Here is a 16,048-nt window from a genome sequence, read left to right as displayed (position 1 = left end):
GAAGCTATCATCCTCAAATCTCAGCCTCCAGAAGTGCTGGGTTACAAGTGTGAGCCACTGTGCCTGGCTAAACCTGGTGTGTGTGTGGTGTGTGTACCAGTCCCGGGGCTTGAACTCAGGGCCTGGGCACTGTGCCTGAGTGTTGGTGGTCAAGACCGGTGCTCTACCCCTTAGCGTCGGCTCCATTTCCAGCTTCTTTGTAAGCGTCTCAGACTTTCCTGCCCAGGCGGTCTTCGAACCACAATCCAGGACCTCGGCCTCCTGAGTAGCTAGGGTTCCGGGCGTGAGACCCCGGCACTCCGCCGATCTTTGAATTTCTTTATGTGTGGCAGTGTACAAGTCTCTCACCTCTTTGGTTAGAATTGTTCCTGGTGTTGCTTCCACTTTCCTCAGAGGTTGTTCCTGTGCATTGGTCGTGAGCCGTGCCTCTGTGCTGAGCTCTGGGGGTTGGGGTTCTGTGGATTCTTTGGGGTTCTGCGCAGATCGGTGGGTTTGCTGGCTTTTCACCTTGGAAGCGTTTTCTAGACGGACTCGCAGGGTGGAGCTGAGCAGCAGGGAAGCAGTGGCCGTTGTCCGTCCCCTCAGCTGTGGGTTCGCATGCTTATGTTCCTGACCCACCTAGACGGGGATGCCAGCTGTGAGCCTTCCGGAAGCGCCCCCCCCCCCCCCCCGGGCCTCGCGGTGGCAGTGACGCGGGACTGCCAGTGGCTGGGCAGCTCGGCTGCCTCCGCGCGTGTTGAGTGCGGAGGGCGGTGGCGTGTGGGCGTCGCTGGGGCTGAGGGAGGACGCGCCGGCGCGGCGTGCCCTGGCGTGCCCTGGCGTGCCCCCGCGTGCCCCCGCGTGCCCCGCAGCCCGAGGGCCTGCTGCTCACGCGCTCCTCTGCGTTCCCAGCCTGACTCCGACTCCACCAAGCACTCGACCCCCTCGAACAGCTCCAACCCCAGCGGCCCGCCCAGCCCCAACTCGCCCCACCGCGGCCAGCTCCCGCTGGAGGGCGCCGAGCCGCCGGCCTGCGACGCCTAGGCCGCCGCCCGTGCCAAGACTGCGCCCCCGCGCCCGCGCCCGCGCCCCGGGCCCAGGATGTGTAGAGTCGTCTGTAGATATGGAGATGAAGAGAGTTTATTATAGTGCCGGCGCCCCACCCACCACGCCTTCCGTTTGCACATGAAGGACCGCGCACCTCTCCCTGCGACGGGCGTGCGGGCCCAGGCCCGGCCTCCGGGGCTCCCTCCCCTCCCGCCCCTTCCCCCGCCCGCTGGACACTGGACGGGACCCTCGGTGCGGCAGAGCCCAGGACAGCGACACCGTGTCCCCGCGAGCCCTGCGCCCTGAGGACCGCTCTCCCCACGCGCCTGCCGGGCGCCCTCCCCCCCTCCCCGCATGGAGCCCCTCAGTGCCCCCGTGTGTCACGTAGAGCCCCTCCCCCTCCCCCTGCCCCGCGGGCACCGGGTGGCCCTCGCCCCGGCGCCCTCCCGGGCGGCCGCTGGTTTCTGAGGCTCTGGTTTTTACTTTTTTAATGTAAGTCTGGGTCTTTGTAATTATTGAGTCGTGAGAACATTTTTGAGCAATTCACCTGTCAATAAAGCAGAAGATGGCGGTTTTAAACTTCCCTGCCTTGTCTGGCTGTGGCGTCCTGGCGGGGGCCAGGCCGGCTGCGGGGGGGGGGGGGGGGGGGGAGGGTCCCTCCGCGGGGCAGGAGGGCGACCCTGAGCCGCGGACGCCGAGGCCCCGGGCCCTGCTGGCCGGGAGGAGGCAGCGGGGCCCTGCACCCACGTTGGGGGGGGGGGCTGCGCGTGGGCCTCGCCGCTCACCGCCCGCCTGCACCCTGGGCGCCCCCGGCCCACCCGGGAGCCCTGCTGCTCCTTCAGCCGCCCGGCAGGCTGGGTAGGGCTGTCCGTGGCTGTAAGGCATGGAAAGGTCCTTCCAGAACGTGGGACTGTGGGAAGGTCAGGTGGGGTGTGGGGGCAGCAAAACAATGTCTGTGGGACTGGGGAAACTGAGTCCACGCCTGGCAAACCACAACAAGAAGAAGAAGGAGAAGAAGACAGCTCCAAAACTGCCCGGATTCCTACAGCCCCAGCGAAGGCCGGGGCTTCCTCTGCTCCTGAGACAGTGAGGAGGGGGCCCTTCCCCTCCCCAGCCCCCCCCCCACTCCTTTCTAACTAAATTCCTTTTTTTGGGGGGGGGGGGCCAGTCCTGGGCTTGGACTCAGGGCCTGAGCACTGTCCCTGGCTTCTTTTTGCTCAAGGCTAGCACTCTGCCACTTGAGCCACAGCGCCACTTCTGGCCGTTTTCTGTATATGTGGTGCTGAGGAATCGAACCCAGGGCTTCATGTATACAAGGTGAGCACTCTGCCACTAGGCCACATCCCCAGCCCCTCATTAAACCCTTGGATCGCTCTCTCCACTCAGCCGGTGCCAGCGCTGCGCCCTCTCCCACCTCCTCCGAGGCCGGGACCAGCGGCCTTGACCGAAGCATGGAGAGCAGCTCCGACCCGCCTCAGGCCCGGGACCCGAGGGCCCCGTGCACGAGCCCGGCACCGCGACGCAGGCAAGGGCAGCCCTCGGCGCCCCGGGCGCCCCACACCCCCAGTCCGCCGCACACGCGCACGCTTGCTTGACCTGAAGCTCGGACGCGGCTTCCTCAGTGCGCGGCGCGGACGCCTTGGCTGCAGGTGGCGGCCACGGCACAGTACCCGAGAAAGCACTCGCCTGCGTGGGCCCGCGAGCGCGAGTGGTCACCGGGGACTCAGACAGGAAAACCGAACAGCAAGACTCACACCAAGTTACCTTGCCAAAACTCAGTTCCGCAAACTGGTTCATTGTAAATGTTACTAAGAACAAATAGTTTGCTTTGAACAGTTTTGAATGAATGTGTTATTTGAATAAATACGTTGCTTTGGACATAAGGAATTAATAAGATTCCAGGGTCTTTTTTTTGTTTGTGTTTTGGTGCTAGTCCTGGGGCTTGAACTTAGAGCCTGGGTACTGTCCCTGAGCTTTTTTGTTCTTTTTTGCCTTAAACTTATTTACTGTTACTGTAAAGGTGACATACAGGAAGTTACAGTTACAAATGTCAGATAAAGAGTAACTTGTTCTTTATTTTTTTAATTCTGTCAAGGTGATACGCAGAGAGGTTAGTTACAGTTACTCACGTCAGATCATACGTTTCTTGGCGAACTTGTTAACTCTGTCCCTGCGCTTTCCAGCTGACTGCCCCACTTCCAGCCGGGGGGGGGGGGGGGTTCATGGACTTTCCTACCAGGGCTGGTCTTGAACCTTGATCCTCGGATCTCAGCCTCCTGAGTAGCTAGGATGTCAGGCTCTGTGTGTGTGTGTGTGCGAGCACACGCGTGCATGTGCAGACCCACGTGCTCGTTGCCAGCACAGGACTTGAACTCAGGGTCTCAAATACTTGGGGCTTGCTTGCTGTTGGCTTGCACTCTACTACTTGAAGCACGCCTCCACTGTGCCATTTTACTATTTAATTGGGCTGGCTTTGAACTGTGGTCCTCCAGGTCTCTGCCTACTGAGTATCTAGGATTACAGTTATGAGCCACAGGTGCCTAGTGACACTGCATTTTTACATATCAGTACATTAAATTTGAGTTTAGAAAATTCTGTAAAAATGTATCCATCTGGGCCCCAGTGGCTCCCGCCTGTCATCCTAGCGACTGAGGGGCTGAGAGCTGGGCATCGCGCTTCAAAGCCAGCCTGCGCGCGGAAGTCTGGCACTCCAGTGCCCAGTGAGCCGCCGGAAAACCAGAAGAGGCGCTGTGTGTGGCTCAAGTAGTAGAACCTTCGTCTTGAGCTGAAGAGCTCGGGGACAGCGCCTCGGCCCGAGTTCAAGCCCCACAACCACCACCACCAATAACAATAAGCCAGCCAGGAGGCAGGGTGAGAAGCAGGGAAGACCACGCAGTAACAGGAGCGGCTGAGATTCTGAAGGGAGACTGAGCTGGGCGCCATGGAAGAGACTGAGGCAGAAAAGCACAGAGCCCAAGCCTGGGAGAGCGCGGCGGGCTGCGCGGGGGCAAGACGGGCGCGGGCCCACCCAGGGGAGCAGCCTGGAGCCCAGCACAGGGACTCAGCCTGGAGCCCGGCACAGGGACTCAGCTCCAGAGGCGGGGGGGGGGGGGGGGGCGCGGCTCCCTTGGTCTCCAGGGCAGTGAAACACCACCACCCTTTCAAAACACCCTTTTGTTCAGTTCTGGGGTTTGAAATCCGGGCTCTGCCTGCTGGCCTGGCAGAAACCAGGGCGCCCTGCGGGGCTGCCCCTCTGGCGGCTGTGGGTAGGACAGGATCCCCTGACCAGCTCCTGCCCGCGGCCATCTCCTCCCGCCCCCCATACCCCCTCCCCCCCCCGCTCTGCGGGTGGACCAGCCTGGGCACTGTCGCTGAGCTCTCTGCTCAAGGCTGGCGCTCGGCCACTTTGAGCCACAGCGCCACTTCTGGTCTGTGGTGAGTTACTTGGAGAGAGGAATCTCACGGACTTTCCTGCCCAGGCTGGTTTCGAACTGCGATCCCCAGCTCTCAGCCTCCCGAGAAGCTAGGATTACAGGTGTGAGCCGCTGGTGCCCAATGCAAGACCCAGTGCCTGGTCTCAAGACGCCACCTTGAGTGCTTGCTGTTGGGACGGCGGGACAGTCCCGGCCTCCGGACACAGGCTGCCCTGCCCTCGTCATCACGTGTGAGCTGCTCACAAGAGTGGCTGGGGAGACACTACGGGGACTTCCACAGCCCTGCCGTCCACAGAGCCAGCTGGTAAGGAGCGCGGGGCAGAGGCTCGGGGCCCCACGGAGGCAGGAGCACCCAGCACCCAGCACCCGTGTGGTCGTGGTGACACACAGGCTGCTCAAAATGCCGGGCAGAGGCACCACTAGAGGCAGCTGGGACACCGGAGCCTTAGGAACCGACGTTAATTAAAAACCTTCCATGATTAAAAAGAGCAAAAGAGCTAGACTTCGCGACCACAGCGCCAGTTCTGCAGGCGATGCTTAAAGGACGCGACGGAAGTACAGGGACGAGAAATCCTGTCCAATGAGGTTAAACATTCTAGAAACAAAACAGAGCCGACCGGTCCTATCTCAAAGCAATGCTGGGCAGAAAAGTTCCTAACGCCCCAACAAAAACCAACAGAGACAGCGCTGGCGGCCGGCAATGGTCACACGCGGGAGGCCCTGCTGCCGCTCCTCAGCCCCGCATGCATGGAAAAGGCCGGAAAGTGGCGTAGCCGTAGCTGGAGTACAGAGAGGCTCAGGGAGGGGGCCCGGCCCCGAGGTCAGGCCTCAAACTGTCAATAAACAAATGATAGTGCCGACAGTGTGCTCAAATACAGACACCTAGCCTCCAAAGCCTGAGGCCCCGAGTTCAAACCCCAGTAACCATCCCTCCAAAAAGAACCAGGATGTTAAGTTAGATTAAAAATCAACCCTGAGGGGCTGGGCTCAAGGCTAGGGCTCCATCAGCTCACCACAGGGCCGCTTCGGGGAGCGTCTCCAGGACTTTCTAGCCCCACCTGGCTTTGGAACACTTCCGAAGCTCTCAGCCTCCTGACATCTAGGGTCACAGGAATGAGCTATGGATGTCAGGAATGAGCTACGGATGTCAGGAATGAGCTACGGACGTCCCACGATCCTAATTTAAGGCATTGTACAGAGGTGTTATCAGTAAGTCAGAGGATACAGCAAATTTGTTTTTGGACAATGTCAACCCCTTCCTCCCCCCCATCCAAGACAAAAAAGAACAAACCAAACCAAAAAGAGGTGGTGAGGGTGTTTATTTTTGCTTTGGGATTTGTTCTCTCTTTTGGGGGGAGGCAAAAGGGAGGCATGGAAAGGGAGGGACGGAGGATGAACAACTGCTATCACGCTATTCCGTGCACTCCACGCGGAAAATGACCTAACTTGTGGGCAGGGATGCAAAGGGGAAACTGAGAAACTGAGGGAAAGTGAAGTAATATACTCACTACCTGACTTAGGAAACAGTAATCCCTCTACACCACCCTAATCATAACAATAAAATTGCATTAAAAAAAAACAACCCTATGTTTCCATTTCCTGAGGCTTGTCTCCAAAGAGCCAGGCGCTCGAGGCTCACGCCTGTAACCCTAGCTACTCAGGAAGCTGAGATCTGAGGATCCTGGTTCAAAGCCAGTCAGGGAGGAAAGTCCGAGAGACTCTCACCTCCAACGAGCCACCGGGAAAGCCCAAGTGGCAGAGCGCTGGCCGCGAGCTGAAGGGCTCAGGGACCACGCCCAGGCCCAGAGTTCAAGCCCCACACTGCAGACCTCCCCCCCCCCCCCCCCCCGCCTAATCTGACCTCCCACAGGGGGGCCCTTGGCTGCTCTGCCTTAGGCCAGGCGGGCTTTGACCCCAGGCTTGAAATAAGCTGACCCCGCACGGCCTGAGAACTTGTGAATTAGCAACATGGATGTGACTAGTGAATGTGCTAAGACACCGCAGAGGGGCGGCGGGACGGCAGGTCCGTCCTCACACCAGGACCCTGGGTTTAGGTCCAGAGTGCGCGGGAACCCAGCGGGACGCCGGTGTGTCCGGCCAGACCCTGCAGGCAGCCAGCGCGGGGTCAGCACAGAAGGGGCCTGCGCGGGTGGCGGGGGGCAGGGGGTCCCCGGCCCGGGCCTGCGGACGGCCAGGGCTGCTGAGCACGAGGAGGCGGGCGCGGGGCGAGGAGCAGCTCCCGAGGGCGGCGCCCGCTCCTCCGGACAGAGGGGCGCAGAGCCAGCAGCCGCGTCCACGCCGGGCACGGAGGCCCTTTCTTGGCTCCCGGCTCCCAAGGCGCGCGGGGGGTTCGGGGCGCGGAGGCCGGGCGCCCCGGGGTGGGGCCCGCGGCGGTCAGGCCTCGGCCTCGGCCTGGGCGGCGAAGAGCGGGTTAGCGAAGTAGCTCTGGCGGGCGTCGATGTCCAGCTCCAGGGCCAGGGGGGGCGGCTGCGGGCAAGGACGAGGGTCAGGGGGCGCCGGCTGCCGGGGCGAGGCCCTGGGGCTCCCCCACCCCCCCCGCCCCCCCGCCCCTCACCAGCTCCGGGGAGGTCTCCTGGCCGAAGATGGGGTTGCGAAAGCCCAGGGGCAGCTCCGTGGGCGCGGACTCGGGGCCCTGGCGGCTCATCCACCTGGGGGCACGGGTGGAGGTGAGGGGGAGGCCGCGGGGGGGGGGAGAGGGGTCCCCCGCCGTCCCCGCCATACCTGAGCCGCCCCGCGCGGTGCAGCAGCAGCAGGGCCCCCAGCAGCACCAGCAGCACGGCGACCCCCACGCCGACCGCCAGCCCCGCGCGGGACCCCAGTCCTTCCGGTCCCGCGGAGTCGCCTCCTCCCACGGGCGCGCCCGAATGCCGCAGGGTCGCGGACAGGACCCCCAGGGCCTCACCTGCCGGCGGCCCCGCCCCGCTCAGCGGGCGTCCCGGGGGAGGGGGCGGGGCCTCGGCGTGACGGGGCGGGGCCAGTGCCAGGACGCAGGGGGCGGGGCAAGTCCCAGCCGGGGTCACGGCCCTCCGGGGGGCGTGGCCGGGGCATGGCCCGTCCAGGACAAGGGGCGTCCTGTCACGGCCGGGGTAGTGGGGCGGGGGCGGGTCCGCGGAGGGGCGGGTCCCGGCGGGGGGCGTGGCCGCGGAGGGGCGGGTCCCGACGGGGGCGTGGCCGCGGAGGGGCGGGTCCCCGCTCTCACCGTGCTCAGTCGCGTCGGCCACCAGGGCCCGGGCCAGGCGCTCCGCCCCGCCCGCCCCGTCCCGCGCCGTCTCCACCACCACCAGCTGGATCTCGGCGTCGGCGGTGCGGGCCTCGGGGGCGCGCGGCACCTTGGACGCCGCCACCTGCAGCCCCTGGTTCTCGGGCTGGGGAGGGGGGGGGGCGGGTTGGCGGGAGCGCGGGGGAGTGGGAGCGGCCTGGGTCGGGACGCCCCTCCCCGCGCCCCGCCCGCGCCCCGCCCGCGCCGTTACCAGGGCCAGGAAAAGGTCCTGCAGGCGGGCTCGGTACCGCTCCAGGTCAAAGGTGGGGCCGTGGGCCAAGGATACGATGGCTCCTGGGGCAGAGGGGCGGCGGGGTCAGCGGCGCGGTCAGCGGCAGGCGGGGCGGGGGGGGGGAGGGGGCGCGGGCGCTCACCGCACAGGTCGCAGCACTGGCCGAGGGGCCGCAGGGCGGAGTGGCAGGCGGCGGGTGGGCAGCGGCCGCCCACGGGCCGGAGCAGCGCGGCGCAGATCCACGGCAGCGCCTGGGGGCGGCTCGAGGTGAGCGGGGGCCCAAGGCGGGGATCCCGGCCCCCCCACGCACACCACGCAGGCCCCGCTCACCTCCGCGTTGCCGCAGACGCAGCCCGACCGGTCGGCGCAGGCCTCGGAGTCCAAGCTCAGCGCGCCCGGCCCGTGGAAGCGCAGGCGGCCCTCGCGCGACGCCAGGAAGGCCGCCAGGTCCCCGTCGCGCGTGAACGTCTGCGGGCCGGCACGGGGGTCTCCGCTGGGTGCTCAGGAGCACCGCGCGGACGGGGGAGGACCCGAACCCCAGCCCCGCTCACCTGACCGAGCGCGGAGAGGGTGCGGATGCGCGCGGGGCTGGCGCCCGGCCCGAGCTCCACGCGGAAGGAGGCATTGGGCGGGAACAGGACGTCGTCGTGGCGGCAGGGCACGCGCTCGGCATCCACAGAGAAGAGGCCTCGCGCCTCGTCCCGGGTGTGCCACGAGTGCGGGTCCAACCACGAGAAGCGGTCGGGGTTGCGGAAGAGCCAGGGGCCGCCTGCAGGTGCGGGTCCCGGTCGCTGAGGCCCCGCCCCCGGCCCGCCGAGGCCCACAGACTCCTTAGACACTGTTAGGCCCCGCCCACCGCTGCCCACGCCACGCCCTCCACACTGCTGGGCCCCGCCCCCGGCCCGCCGAGGCCCCGCCCCCGCCGCGCAGGCCGCGCTCTCAGGGGCTCCCGGGCCCCGGCCCCGCGTCTCACCCGCGTTACAGTCCGGGTGCGGGCCGTCGCCCGCCGCGCTAAAGCCCGCTCCGGAGGCCAGGACCAGCTCTCCATCCAGCGGCAGGAGCTGCGGAAGACGCGGACTGAGGCGGGCGGTGCCCCAGGCCCCCGGACTGAAGCGGGGACGGGAGCCAGGGGTGCGGGAGGCGCGGGCTGCTCCCGAGGCGGGCGCGTGCCGGGCCCGGGGCGCGAACTCGGGGCCCACGCTGGATCGACACGACCCCAAGCGCGGCGCCTTAGGTCTTGCGGCCCGCGTCCGAGCCCGCGCGGTCTCCGCCCGGCCACCTCGGCCCGGGGGCCGTCCGCCGTGAGCTCGTGGGGCGACAGGTGCGGGGTGAGGAGGGCCCGGGACGGGGGAGAGGGGCCCTCGTTCCCGCCGTTCCCGGAAACCAGCGGGGGGGGAGAAGGGGCGCCAGGGCCCGCCGAGCCTTCAGGGCGCACGAGGGCAGGGGTCGGGGCCCGCGGCGGGCACGTGCGGGCGGGCGGGGCCCAGGGCGCTTCCGGGACCGGCCGTCCCGGGTCTCCCCCCACCTCGCCCCGGCCGCCCCGGGCCCCCCAGCCCGCCCCAGGCCCGGCGCCCCTCCCTGCCCCGCCCCCCCCGCCCCAGGCCCTACCACTTGGGAGACGGCGTGACTCTCGCGCACCAGGACGGACGCGGCCTGCGGGAGACGCGGGTCAGCGCGCGAGGGGACCGCCGCCCCCGCCGCTCCCCCCCGCCGGCCCCGCCGCCCCCCCCCCGCCGGCCCCGCCGCCCCCCCCCCGCCCCCCCCCCCGCCGCCCCTGGCCCGGGACCCGGGCACCTTGTCCGCGGGGAACTGGACGGCGCCCCCCGCGCACGGAGTGCGGTTCTGGTTCCAGTTGGCGGCGGTCTCGAAGTCGGTGTTGGGGAGCCAGACTTTGTAGGCGGCCCGGGTGAGCGCTGAGGACGGGGCGCCTGAGTGCGGCCGGGGGGGGGGGGGGCGCCCATCCCGGCCCCGCCCGAGCGCGCGCGTCCCCCCTCCCCGGGACGGGGAAACCGAGGCAGGCTGAGGACCACGACCCTGTCCCCGCCGGCCGGGCTGGAGCCGGCCCCCCAAGCCCGCCTCCCTCCCCACCGGGGTCCCCGCCCGGGGCCCCCGCCCCCACGAGGGTCCCCACCCGGAGCCCCGGCCCGGGCCTACCGCAGAGCTGAAGCCACAGCAGGAGCCGGCCCGCAGCGCCCATCTCGCCCGCCCGCGCCGTCCGCGCCGCCTGGGAGACTTTGCCCGTGGGGCCACGAGACCCGGGCGGGGCGGGGCGGGGCCGGGGGGGAGGGGAGGAGGGAGGGGAGGGGCGGGCGGCGCGCTCTCGGCCTCGGCGCCAGGTGCGCCGGAAGGGCGTCGGGTCCGGCCACCGTGGGAGCCGGGGCGGCGGGTTCGGGGCTGGGGGGGTGGCAGCCCGACGCGGAGCGGGCCGGGCGGCTCCGGGGCGGGGGGTGGCCGGTGACGGGGGCTGGCGGGCGGGCCGCTGCCTCGAGCGGGGAGCGGGGGGGGCTCGTGGGGACGGGGTGGGTGAGCGCGGGGTGGGTGCGGGTCACGGCGGGAGGGGCCGTGGGGGGGGAGCGGGCTGGGGGCGCTGCGGGGGCCACGCGGGTAGGGGAGGTGGGGGCTTTCTTGTCCGCTTAGGCAGCAGGGAAGTGGAGGACGGAGGCCCGGGTAGGGAGGCAGGAAGCGAGCCGAAGGGGCTGCGGGCTACCGACGGGGCGGTGCACAGCCCGGGGGCGTGCGCCGCCCGCCATCCGCCTTTTTTGCATTCCCAGCTCCTTATCTGCAGGCCTCCCCGCCCTTCCCGTTTAGGGAGGCGCTAACCACTGGAGAACCCTAGTGTCTGTCTCTCTCTGTCCCTCTCTCCCTCCCTCCCTCTCTCCTCTCTGTCCCTCCTCTTTTTTTGCCAGTCCTGGGTCTTGAACTCAGGGCCTGAGCACTGTCCCTGGTTCTTCTTGCTCAAGGCTAGCACTCTGCCACTTGAGCCACAACACCACTTCTGGCGTTTTCTATATACGTGGTGCTGAGGAATCGAACCCAGGGCTTCATGTATAGGAGGCGAGTGCTCTACCACTGTGGGGAGCCGAGCTAGCAGCTAAATTCTTCCTGATCTCTGGCTGTGTTCAAGGACGTTCAAGGACATGGCTTAATGGAAAATCGGAAATGTTTTACTATGTCTGCCATGAGTCCATTCTTATGTTAACCAACCTCACCCTGTCTTAGCTATCATCGGGTATTGCTAACTCCAAGCCTTTTTGTGTTCTGGAATTTTAAGCCTATGCTGTTTCCTGGTTTTCTAACTGCATGTAAGCTGGGAGTTAAGAATAAACTTGGCTGCAGTCTGAGGTTCAACCCTATGGCTGCAGACCTCCCGGACCCCATCTTTGCCTCTTGTCTTTTTTCTCTTGCCTTATCTTTCCTTTTCCTTAATCCTCGCCGCCCTCAGTCAGGATTCGCGTTCACCGCTGGCTGGCTCGGCAGGCCGCTAGGCCATGTTCCCAGTCCTCTAGTCTCTTTTTTTGGTGCTGGTCCTGGGGCTTGGACTCAGGCCCTGAGCTTCTTTTGCTCAAGGCTGGCGCTCGACCACTGGAGCCACCGCGCCACTTCTGGCTTTTTGTGGTTAATTGGAGCTAAGTTTCTCAGACTTCTCCTGCCCACGCTGGGTTTGAACTAGGATCCTCAGATCTCAGCTCCGGAGTAGCTGGGATGCCAGGTGTGACTGAGGAAGCACAGCTCCAGGTACCTCTGCGCTCCGCAGTTCCGGGGCCAGGGCTGCTGGAAGGGCGCAGGAAGCCGCGACCCCGTGGTGTTGCTGTTCTCGCGCTCCCTGGTGGAGAGGCGGCGGTTTCATGGCCCGGGCAGTGGTTCTGAGGGCAGAGCCGCTGTGCGGGGCCGGGCAGGGGGGCAGGGGCTTCAGAACCTCCGGAGCAGCGCCGAGGGCCGGGCAGGGGGCGCGAGGGTGGATGGCTGCCCCGGCGGGATGGACCCTCCCTGTGCCGCGGCCCATTCCCCACGAGGCCGACAGGGCGCTGGGCGCGGGGGTGGGGGTGGGGGGAGGAGGCGGCAGCGAGGAGGCCGCCGCAGCCGCAGGGCGTGGGAATGGACACTGAATGCCCGCTGCCCGCGCGCTGGCGGAGGCGGAGGCCGAGCCCAGCGCGGGGCGCGGCCTCCTCGAGCGTCTGGTGTGTGGAGCGCGGGCACTCACGGTGGGGCTGCACGGGAAGGCCGGGCGCGGGGTCTCAGCAGTGTCCCCGGCTCGGCCTCCACACAGCTCCCTTCCAGCTGGAAGCGTGGCGCGGGACAGAGCCCGCGCTGGGGGGGGGGAGCAGATCCAGGAAGGGCTTCCGGGTCGGGGAGGGGAAGGAGGAAAGGAGCCCACGAGGGCGGATGGAGTCCGGCTCCTTGGCCTGCGTGGGGCCGAGCTGGTTACCCCTTTCCGGGGTGGAGAGGCTGTGTGGGGCCAGGCCCAGCGCCCCCTTCTGCTGCCCCTGGCCGCGGCAGGGCGCGGAGGGCTCAGGAAGACCGAGGGGCGCGGCGGCAGGAGCGGCGGAGGCCTGGGCTGGCTCGCCCCGCTTCTCCTCGGCCCGGCCCTGGGCGCAGGCACGGCCACGCTGTCACTAGGGGTAGAGCTAAGGGGAGCTTCCCAGTGGCGTGCTTCACCCGGGAGACCCCCCCCAAGTCCCAGACAGCCCCGGGGCTCCCCACTCCACGAGCCAGGCCACCAGGACGGCAGGAGCCCAGTGCCCTGGCCAGTGTGCTCGGGGAGGCACACCGGCCATGGCCGCCCCAGGCCTGGGAGGGGACAGCGGGGACTGGAGCCGCGCCCCACTGTGCTCGCCCCGCAGGCCAGCTCCCTCCCGGCCACGCTCACACCCAGCCCGGGGCGTCCCCGGGCTGGGACAGGGCCACCCTCTGCAGAACCTGGGCGCCGGGCTCAGGGCACCGCAGCCGCTCCCTCGGGCTGTGCCCGGCCGCCATCATGGGCCATGTAGGGCGGACCCGGTCCCAGGCGGCTCTGGCTCCCACGCCTGGGGATGAAGAGCACTTGTGGGGAGTTGCCCCCCCATCCGGGGCCTCCTGGGGGCTCAGCACATCTCTGGGTCTGGCCTTCAGCCTCGGGGGGTGGTTGTGGCTGAGCGGGTGCTGTGGTGGCTTCCAGTGGCCCCTCGGGGGAGCAGGACAGAGGTGGGCTGGGCACCCCAAAGGTCCCTCTGGGGAGATGGAGGCCAAGCCTGCGGGTGGCGCGGGCCTTACCCCACCCTGGCAGGGCAGCCATCTGCCATGGGGACGCGGGGCACAGCAGGAGCCTGCGCGGCACACGTGCCGGGAGGTCAGGGCTGCGCTGCTCCGGGTCACGGCACCCACGTGGCGGGAGGTCAGGGCTGCGCTGCTCCGGGTCACGGCGCCCACGTGGCGGGAGGTCAGGGCTGCGCTGCTCCACACCACGGCACCCACGTGGCGGGAGGTCAGGGCTGCGCTGCTCCACGCCACGGCGCCCACGTGGCGGGAGGTCAAGGCTGCGCTGCTCCACACCACGGCGCCCACGTGGCGGGAGGTCAGGGCTGCGCTGCTCCGTGTCACGGCGCCCACGTGGCGGGAGGTCAGGACTGCGCTGCTCCACGCCACGGCGCCCACGTGGTGGGAGGTCAGGGCTGCGCTGCTCCACGCCACGGCACCCACGTGGCGGGAGGTCAGGGCTGCGCTGCTCCGTGTCACGGCGCCCACGTGGCGGGAGGTCAGGGCTGCGCTGCTCCGTGTCACGGCGCCCAGCCGCCCAGCCCTGCAGGCGGCACCGGGAGCCAGAGGCCTCGCTCCCAACTCCAGCACCGATTGAGCAAAGAGGGGGGCGCCAGCCCCAAAGGGCAGCCAGGACTGGGGGGACCAAGAGCGAAAGCCTCTCCCCCAAGGCCCAGGTGACAGGAAGGCAAGCAATGAGGAACCGCAGTGGGACAGCAGCCGCCCCCACCTGTCCTCTTACTGAGAAGCCTGAGCTCTGAGGACCGTGGTTCTACGTCAGCCCAGGCTTCCAGGAAAGTCCATGGGGCTCTAACCGACCACCAAAAAGCCAGGGTGGCGGTGTGGCTCGCGTGGTAGAATGCTAGCCTTGAGCACAAGGGCAAAGGGACAAGAAGGAACAGGAAGCACCTAGGCCTTGAGTTCAAGCCCCAGGACTGGCACACACACACAGAAAAAGAAACCAAGATTCTTAATCAGATTTATTTTCTTCTAATAAGACAGTTTAGCATTTCAAAGTTTCGCATTCTACAATCTTACAAACTTTAGTTATTAGCATCGGAAACACAAAAACGTTGCAAGACCTCAAAACAAATAAATACCAAATAAAACCACACACAATATACAGTAAACAAAAGTATGGAACATAATAATGCTTCAGGAATCAGATATGTTGCTAACTCCTAGTAACAACGATTATTGCTGAGCAATAACTCACACCATCCTTGTTTTCTTAGAAGAGCAGAGGAACGCGGGACTTGAATCACTGGTCGCCATCACTTGGACTGTCAAGATGGGTCCTCGCAGCCAGCCTGCCACAGACGGCACTTGGTAAAACAGGCAGATTAAAAATACACAGTCAAATGAGAGATTGGCCTTCTTTGGTCTTTGTTTTTTGGGTAATAGAACTGAACGTAAGAGGTGTACCGTCAGAGAAAAGAATGCAACTCTAAACGTACCACAGTCTACACCGACTTGCACACTTCCTTCATCACAGAGGTTCTAGGTGTTTCTTACGGAAATCCTTGGCAATAAGGCCGGCTTTGGGGTTTCCAATTAAGTTTAGTTTGCTCTTGAAGGTTATCTTGTCTAAGGGGACGAAGGTAGAAAACCAACCACCGCTAGTTACAGGAGTGGCGCAGAGACTGAACCTTTCACAATGAGCTCACAAGACAGACTCCAGACACGGGGCGGCAGGGGGCGGGGGGCCGCTGTGCCCGGCCACGGGGCGCTCACCACGCCACTGCCCCCCGCAGGTGGCGCCTTGCCCACCGGCCTGGCACACCTCCACAAGTGGGTGGCACCTTGGGGCGCGCCCCAGCTTTGGGGACTGGCTGGGCCCCCGGAAGCCCCGCGGTCTCAGCACACAGCGCCAGCTGGGGTGGCAGTCAGGGCCAGGCCACCCGCGGACACCGACCTCAGTCGGCCCGCACCCTCGGGGACGCGCGCCACTCTGGGAGGAACACAAAGACACAATGCACACGGAAGACAGAACCATGATCTCGGGCCGGGGAGCGGGCTTGGGTGACAGGCTCCCCGTCCCCCGCGGAGGCCCGGGCGCCTGCAGCCTCGGGAGCCAAGATCTGGACGCGCCTCGCGCTCGGCCCGGCCCTCTCCACGCGCTGGCCGCCGCCCTCCGCAGCGCTTACCTGGGGCAGGGCCTCGACCGCGTGCGTGAGCCAGGCTCGCGACAGCCCCGGGCCGCAGTGTGGACGCGGAGGAAGGAGTGGGAGCCGGGACGGGGTCCACGCGCTGCCGCTCGCCCCAGGTGCCGGCTGCCGGGGCTGGGCCCTGCCCGCGCACAGGGCGAGGCCCGAATGGCAGACGCGGGGCGCGGGGACAGCAGGGCCATGGCCCCCGGGTGCAGCGGGCTGCCCGAGCGAAGCCGGGGCGGCAGGAACCCCAGTGGGCAGGGGCTGTGCGGGCCCTGGGGGAGGGCGCCCCGCAAGGGGGAGCCCCAGCTCCCCGGTGTCACAGGCCAAGGCAGGAACGGGGGCGGACAGAGGAAGGGGGCTCGGAGATGCCGCGGGCCAAGGTCCATCTTTGGCTGGTGTGGTGCCCAGGGCAGAGGCGGCTCGGGAGGGGGAGGGGAGGGGAGGGGGAGGGGCGAGACCAAGGCGCCAGCCCTCCCCTCCGCTCCCCGCCAGTCTGCCAGGGGCACGCAGCGGTGTGCCCAGGCTTGGTCCCAGGCTCCTAAGAGCTGGCGCGGGGGGGGGGGGGCTGCCCTGCACGCTGACTCACCGCGGTCCCTTACCTCCCCCCCCACTGCAGCGTCCCGCACTGGCCGCCCCCACGCGGAGCCCGGCCCTCCTTCCTCTCCCGCACCCCGGGCCTCTGGCCGGCGGA

At 67.0% G+C, this 16,048-nt stretch overlaps 2 protein-coding genes across 2 annotated transcripts in view; one reads left to right on the top strand and one right to left on the bottom strand.

Annotated features, from left to right (window-relative positions):
• The window catches only part of Amn (amnion associated transmembrane protein), a 29,890-nt gene extending 19,657 nt beyond the window's left edge, over positions 1 to 10,233 (bottom strand). The window contains exons 1-12 of the mRNA XM_048362422.1: positions 10,127 to 10,233; positions 9,767 to 9,885; positions 9,581 to 9,625; positions 8,946 to 9,033; positions 8,524 to 8,741; positions 8,303 to 8,440; positions 8,115 to 8,223; positions 7,952 to 8,034; positions 7,681 to 7,846; positions 7,203 to 7,383; positions 7,036 to 7,129; positions 6,833 to 6,947 (exon numbers count right to left, since the gene is read on the bottom strand). Coding sequence (XP_048218379.1) covers positions 6,855 to 6,947; positions 7,036 to 7,129; positions 7,203 to 7,383; positions 7,681 to 7,846; positions 7,952 to 8,034; positions 8,115 to 8,223; positions 8,303 to 8,440; positions 8,524 to 8,741; positions 8,946 to 9,033; positions 9,581 to 9,625; positions 9,767 to 9,885; positions 10,127 to 10,169 — 1,377 coding nt within the window. The 5' untranslated portion in view covers positions 10,170 to 10,233 and the 3' untranslated portion in view covers positions 6,833 to 6,854. The remainder of the gene's footprint in view (positions 1 to 6,832; positions 6,948 to 7,035; positions 7,130 to 7,202; positions 7,384 to 7,680; positions 7,847 to 7,951; positions 8,035 to 8,114; positions 8,224 to 8,302; positions 8,441 to 8,523; positions 8,742 to 8,945; positions 9,034 to 9,580; positions 9,626 to 9,766; positions 9,886 to 10,126) is intronic.
• Positions 1 to 10,769, top strand: part of Cdc42bpb (CDC42 binding protein kinase beta) — a 76,335-nt gene extending 65,566 nt beyond the window's left edge. Inside the window, 3 exon segments of the mRNA XM_048362400.1 lie at positions 892 to 1,029; positions 2,519 to 2,524; positions 10,758 to 10,769. Of these exon segments, the coding sequence (XP_048218357.1) occupies positions 892 to 1,023 (132 nt within the window). The 3' untranslated portion in view covers positions 1,024 to 1,029; positions 2,519 to 2,524; positions 10,758 to 10,769.
• Positions 10,770 to 16,048: the final 5,279 nt, after the last annotated feature.

The sequence above is a fragment of the Perognathus longimembris genome, chromosome 14, assembly GCF_023159225.1.
Source record: "Perognathus longimembris pacificus isolate PPM17 chromosome 14, ASM2315922v1, whole genome shotgun sequence".
Classification (NCBI taxonomy): Eukaryota; Metazoa; Chordata; class Mammalia; order Rodentia; family Heteromyidae; genus Perognathus; species Perognathus longimembris.
Note: the sequence above shows the minus strand (reverse complement) of the source record. Positions and strands in the feature narration are given on the sequence as shown.